Below are 7,076 nucleotides of genomic sequence, written 5' to 3'. Positions count from 1 at the left end.
GGCTGTGTGTGGGTGTGTGTGTGTGTGGTGTGTGTGTGTGTAGTGTGTGTGTGTTGTGTGGGTGTGCGTGCGTGCGTGCGTGCGTGCGTTGCGTGCGTGTCGTGCGTGCGGGTGCGTGCGTCGTGCACACGTGCGTAAAACTGTGCTGCGCACGTGACAAGACCGTATGTTCGTTGTAATTACAGCCTCGCCGATAAAGTATATAATTCATGTACAATGCGCTACACGTTCACAGCCAGATGAGGAGATATAGCTGTATCAGCGCCCGGCAGCCTCGTTAAACCTCCGTATTTAATGATTAATTACGAACGGGCCCGCATCTAATTTAATGCTTTTATAATTTATATAAGCTGTCGTAAGAAAAAACACCGCCGCACTAGCATCTTCGTTTCACATATTTAGTACTTATTTGTTTATTTTATTTAGACGCCGTATTTGAGGTACTTTCAGTGATAGTCGGTGGAGCTGCCGGTCTGTGGCGCTTCCTATATGTGGTGTACCAGAGTGAGTCCACGTAGGCGCGCCATGCAGGCTCTGCATAAAGCCGCGCCGCTAAATTAAAATCTACACGAAAATAACTCATTTCGGGTAAATAGTTATTCCTCGTCGTCTGCAGGGGCTAAGGAAAAACGCGCGGAAATCGCAGCCGTTGCGATATTAGAGGCGAAGCTGATCAGAGCCTGGGCTCTAACGGTCTATGACGGCTACCGTAACCGTACCACGCCTGCGAGCTATGGCCTGGCATGCCATTTACTAACGCCTGTGCTGCCAGCGACTGCGATATGAAGTTATGACGTTTGTGGCTTTTACGACACGTAACTAGCCCAGAACAAAACGGTTCATATGTGCGGGCGCAATTACTCAGGCAGATTTAGATCGGCCGAAGCCAGAACTGCACCATTGCACAGTCAATAACCAAGCTTAAATTAGGTGTGTTGCTCGCGCCGCGCGTTTTGTGTGCGCGTGGGCGTGCGGTGCATGATGCCATGGCGCCTGCGTGCGTCGTGTGGGTGTGGTGCTGTGTGTGGTGGTGTGTGTGCGCGCGCGCCGCGCGTGTGTGCGTAACGTACGTGTGTGGGGGAGCATGCGTGCGTAGCGTACGTGTGTGGGGGCGTGCATGGTGCGTACGCTACGTACGTGTGTGTGGGCGTGGCTGCAGCGCTACGCACGGTGGGTGGGGGGCTGCATCGTGCGTACGTACCGTACGTGTGTGTGGGGTGGGTGCATGCGTCGTAACGTACGTGTGTGGGGTGTGTGTGTCAACGCGGGACTGACAGCTGCCACTAATCACCGCTGCGGCGTTGCAGCTAAATAGCGCTTCAGAGACAGGTGTGAAACTCTCAGTGTGAGCTGATTGAAGTCATGTTACACCGTCCCTCCTAACATGTCGTGTTGACAAGACTGCCGTACTGACAAGATTGGCATCCATCCAATATGTCAACGTTACTAACGTTGACACTCACACAGTTGTCATATCCTCCTAACTTATATGCTCCTAACATGCCCTACTGTTAATGTTATAGTCACATAGCTGTCATCCTCGTAGCATGCCATGCTCCCGTATCATGCTCCTATATCATGCTCCCATATCATGCTCCCATGTCATGCTCCCATATCATGCTCCCATATCATGCTCCATGTCATGCTCCATATCATGCTCCCATGTCATGCTCCCATATCATGCTCCCATATCATGCTCCTATATAAAGGAAAAACGACAATGTGGGGATATAAAAACCGGGATCCCCGTTTGACGTTGCACGCGTTGCGCTGCCGCGTCATGGTATTTCTTCTCGCGCTGTGCGGCCCGCACCATGTATTTTTTTCTGCGCGCCGTGCGCTAGTTGAGTTCATTATAAGCTGGTCGCGTGTTCTTTCAGCTGCCATTTCTTTTCTTACAGTCGCGCGGCAGATATCGTTTTGTCGGGCCGACGGCCCAGGTGAAGCGAAACATTGTCACGCAGAGAAAGATATCGCCACTCGAGTCCTTCACGAGAAAACGAAAACCGTCGTGGGAATGTGTGCCATACACCGGCCAGTCGCATTCAGCTTCGTGTATACGGCTATTATATACGTGTATAGTGTCTCGCTGATAGCACTACTGTGAGTCTAGTTACTAACGAGACGGACGAATGAAAACTTTGCCCGACGACTGCGACTGTGTGTTGAGCCGTGTGGCAAACGCCGTTGCCGTGACAACCGGCGTCAGTGTGACTTGCCAGCGTGTGTGCGTGACAACAGTGTGCGTGTCACGCAAAAAAGCCTCTGTCGTTACGTTGTGTTCTGTGTTGGACACTGTAGTATCGCGACAGCCGGCTGTGTGACAAAGGACTGTGTTAGAACCGCAAACGTGATGACATCAGTTTCCGCCTCAGTACACACACACACACACACACACACAACACACACACACACACACACACACACACCACACACACACACACACACAACATACATAACACACACACACACACACACACACAGCACTACACACACACACGACAGCGCACACACACACACGCGCACGGCACGCCACACACACACAACACGCCACGCACGCACGCACACACACGCACGCCACACACGCACGCGCACGCACGCAGCACGCACACAACACACACGCACACACGCACCACGCACGCACGGCACGCACGCATAACAAACACGGACTCTTCCATTCGTTTCGTAATTACGTTTCGTGATCACGCGTGGAACATGGATGTCGAACACGGCGACGGCGGCACGGATTGAACATTCCACAACATCGTTGACCGTATCGTGAGTGGCAGCGGCTGATTGCGGTCGCAGTTAGTTGCTCACAACGTGGCAAACTGCCAACTTGCGGCAGCAGAAGGCGAGCGTAGTCCAAGCACTGAACGGGAACCACAATCAACTCGTCCCTCCCTTTCCTTCTCAACCTATCTGATCTATCTGTCTATCTATCTGCTCGCAGTCTATCTGGTCTATGCTAATCAATCAATCTAGGTCTAGTCTATCTATCTACTCGTATCCTAATCTATCTATCTGATCTATCTATCTATCTATCTATCTATCTTATCGATCTGCTCTATCTATCTATCTATCTATCTATCTATCTATCTATCTATCTATCTATCTAAATCTATCTATCTATCCTATCTATCTATCTAATCTATATATCTATTATATATCTATCTATATATCTATCTTATATCTATCTATCTATATATCCATCTATCTATCTATCTATCTATCTATCTATCTATTCTACTCGATCTAATTCTATCTATCTATCTATCTATCTTATCTATCTATCTCAAATCTATCTATCTATCTATCTATCTATATTACAATATATATATATATATAATATATATGATATATATATATATATCTTCTTGTTGCTTTATCTCTGTCTCCTCTTCCTCTGATCTCGCCCTCACCACTCTCCCTCTATCGTCCCTCTATCTCCCGTCTATCTGCCCTCCCCACTCGTCCTTTCTATCTCCCTCCTCACTCATCCCCGTCTCTTATCTCCCTCTATCTCTCCGCTCTATCTCGCCCCATTCCTCCAATTCTCCTCTCTATCTCCCTCTATCTGCCCTTCTATCTCCTCTAATCTCTCCGTTATCTCGCTCTGCCAACATCCAACTGTGGATGCAGAGCGACGGCACGCCAGCAGCCAGCAGACGGCCGAGCACGCTCCGCTCCCGCGGGAGAGACGTCGGCTGAGACAACGCAGCGCTTGATGACAGACGACAACCAAGGGCAGTCGGCTGATTCAATCAGGTCGGCCACCGCGCGTCGCTCGTCGACATCCGCGACAGCGGCATAGGAATAAGTAGCAGGCGGGGGAGTGGCAGCAGCCAGCGAGCAGCACAAACCAGTGCTAGCGAGCAATTAGCCAGCAGCAGCCGCAGTCAAGCAACACACAGTAATACCAGCAGCAGCAACAAGCAGCCAGCAAACAGCGCAGCAGTACCAGCAGCAGCTAACAGGTAAGACCAGCAAGCAGCAAACAGCGCGCCCAGCCTATATATATATATATATATATATATATATATCTTTTGCTTTATCTCTGTCTCCTCTCCCTCTATCTCCCTCCCCACTCTCCCTCTATCTCCCTCTATCTCCCTCTATCTCCCTCCCCACTCTCCCTCTATCTCCCTCCTCACTCTCCCTCTATCTCCCTCTATCTCCCTCTATCTCCCTCTATCTCCCTCCCCAATTCTCCCTCTATCTCCCTCTATCTCCCTCTATCTCCCTCTATCTCCCTTTATCTCCCTCTCCAACATCCAACCGTGGATGCGGAGCGGCGGCACGCAGCAGCAGCAGACGCGAGCACGCTCCGCTCCCGCGGGAGAGACGTCGGCTGCGACAACGCAGCGCTGATGACGAGCGACAACAAGGCAGTCGCTGATTCAATCAGGTCGGCACCGCGCGTGTCGTCGACATCCGGACAGCGGCAGTAGGAATAAGAGCAGCGGGAGAGTGGCAGCAGCAGCAGCAGCACAACCAGTGCTAGCAGCATTAGCAGCAGCAGCCGCAGAAGCAACAACAGTAATACCAGCAGCAGCAACAGCAGCAGCAACAGCAGCAGCAGTACCAGCAGCAGCAACAGTAAGACCAGCAGCAGCAACAGCGGCAGCAACAACAGCAGCAGTACCAGCAGCAGCAACAGTAGTACCAACAGCAACAGCAACAGCAACAGCATCAGTACCAGCAGCAGCAGCAACAACAACAACAGCAGCAGCAACAACATCAGCAGCAGCAGTAGCAGCCGCAGCACGACAATCAGCAGCAGTTGGCGTACACTACGATGCCGGCGTGTTACTGAGCAATGACATGCACGCCTCTATGACGACCATCCTGGTGGCGTTGACCATGCACGTGACCGGCGGCCTACCGTGGGACGTCGACGAGTACCCAAACCCGCAGCAGGATCCGATAGGGTGCGCGCGCAGCGGCGAACGCAGCACGTGGGTGTGCGACCCCGATCGTCTGCTAGCCATCGATGAAGGTGAGTGCGCATGCGCGTGTCTTTCTCGTCTGTGATTCTCTGTTACTGTGTATGTGTAACAGACACGTGGGCGCACACGTATACATACGCACGTGCACGTGTGGGCGCACGCACGCACGCGCACGCACATACGTACACGATCACCACATACACACGCACGCACGCACGCACACACGCACACACAGGCACGCACGCACGCACGCACGCACGCACGCACACACGCACACACAGGCACGCACGCACGCACGCATTATAAAGGAAAACGACAATGTGGGGATATAAAACCGGGATCCCCGTTTGACGTTGCACGCGTGCGCTCCCGTCATGTATTTCTTCTCGCGCGTGCGCCCGCACCATGTCTTTTTTTCTCGCGCGTGCGCTAGTTGAGTTCATTATAAGCTGTCGCTTGTTCTTTCAGCTGCCATTTCTTTTCTTACAGTCGCGGGCAGATATCGTTTTGTCGTCCGCCGGCCAGTGAAGAAACATTGTCACGCAGAGAAAGATATCGCACTCGAGTCCTTCACGAGAAAACGAAAACCGTCGTGGGAATGTGTGCCTACACCGGCGGTCGATTAACTCGTGTATAACTCTATATATATACGTGTATATTTCTCGTATAGCACGAGGTGAGTCTAGTACTAACGGAGAGGACGAATAAACTTGCCCGACGACTGCACTGTGTGTTGAGCCGTGTTGCGCGAACGCCGTTGCCGTGACAACGGCGTCAGTGTGACTGCAGCGTGTGTGCGTGACAACAGTGTGCGTGTCACAAAAGCCTCTGTGTTACGTTGGTTTCTGTGTGACAAGTAGTATCGCGACAGCGGCTGTGTGACAAAAGACTGTGTTAGAACCAGCATCCGTGTGACATTAGTTTCCGCCTCAGTACACACACACACACACACACACACACACACACACACACACACACACACACACACACACACACACACACTGCCGCCCCCATGATGACTGATTGATGGATCAGAGAGAGGCGTTGCCCGCTGCAGGCTTCACGCATGCATTCATTATGCTATTAGATTCTTCTTCTAGAGGCTGCAGCGAGCAACACGGACGTCTCCCAGACGCGGCGTCCGTCTACGGTTGTCTGCTACGCCCGTCGTTTCTACGCCTGGTAGGCGCGGATAAAACAGCGGTAGATTCACATGTTTAATTTCTGTATTGTATAATACATAACACAGTTTGTCTGGGGACAAGTGCATCGGATGTTGCGTGCGAAACAAACACAGTTATTAGTGGATCAAATATGGCTGAGCAGTTGAAACATAGTAGGTCTCAGGGGAGAGATAGTGAATATAGAAATAAGTTGTGGATATAGAAATTAGTTAACCCTAACCCTAATCCTAACCCTAACCCTAACCCTAACCCTAACCCTATCCCTAATTCTAAAATTAGCCAAAAATAATAAATGATAAAATAAATAAGAGACAAAATTAGCCAATCAGAGCCGTCCCCTAGCGGATCACTATCTCTCCCCTGTGCAAAATTCGTTGAAACATGGCGGAGCAGATCAAACATGGCCGATGAACGGATTAAACCCGAATTCCGAATTCGTTTTCGAGCGTCTCAATCGATTGTCGCGGCGTCTGAATACGTCGGTGACTCAGCGGAACAGACGAGAGCCTACCATCTGCCCGCGACTCGCCCGCATCCTTGCTTTCCTCAGCTTCACAAACAGCATTGCAGCATCCACCCCGCATTTATTATGATTAATTATATACCAGAATCGAAATAACTTAGCTATACGACAACAGCAGCTGCTGCTGCTGCTGTTGATGGTACTACTGCTGCTGCTGCTGCTGCTACTGCTGCTGCTGCTGCTACTACTGCTGCTGCTGCTGCTGCTACTGATGCTGCTGGTACTACTGCTGCTGCTACTGCTGCTGCTACTGCTGCTGCTACTGCTGCTGCTGCTGCTACTGCTACTGCTACTACTGCTGCTGCTACTACTGCTGCTGCTGCTACTGCTGCTGCTGGTACTGCTGCTGCTACTGCTGCTGCTGCTACTGCTGCTGCTACTGCTGCTGCTACTGCTGCTGCTGCTGCTACTGCTACTGCT

General features: G+C 51.3%; 2 protein-coding genes across 2 annotated transcripts in view; one reads left to right on the top strand and one right to left on the bottom strand.

The window, feature by feature from the left end:
- The window catches only part of LOC106808761 (ubiquitin-like protein ATG12), a 15,966-nt gene extending 14,413 nt beyond the window's left edge, over positions 1 to 1,553 (bottom strand). The window contains exon 1 of the mRNA XM_014811605.1: positions 1,528 to 1,553. Within this exon, the coding sequence (XP_014667091.1) occupies positions 1,528 to 1,538 (11 nt within the window). The 5' untranslated portion in view covers positions 1,539 to 1,553. The remainder of the gene's footprint in view (positions 1 to 1,527) is intronic.
- A 3,174-nt stretch (positions 1,554 to 4,727) lies between these two features.
- LOC106808746 overlaps positions 4,728 to 7,076 on the top strand; it is a 17,191-nt gene continuing 14,842 nt past the window's right edge. The window contains exon 1 of the mRNA XM_014811588.1: positions 4,728 to 4,999. Within this exon, the coding sequence (XP_014667074.1) occupies positions 4,825 to 4,999 (175 nt within the window). The 5' untranslated portion in view covers positions 4,728 to 4,824. The remainder of the gene's footprint in view (positions 5,000 to 7,076) is intronic.

The sequence above is a fragment of the Priapulus caudatus genome, unplaced genomic scaffold (genome assembly GCF_000485595.1).
Source record: "Priapulus caudatus unplaced genomic scaffold, Priapulus_caudatus-5.0.1 Scaffold302, whole genome shotgun sequence".
In the NCBI taxonomy this organism is placed as follows: domain Eukaryota; kingdom Metazoa; phylum Priapulida; class Priapulimorpha; order Priapulimorphida; family Priapulidae; genus Priapulus; species Priapulus caudatus.
The sequence above is the reverse complement of the archived record's forward strand: the minus strand, read 5'-3'. Positions and strand labels throughout refer to the sequence as shown.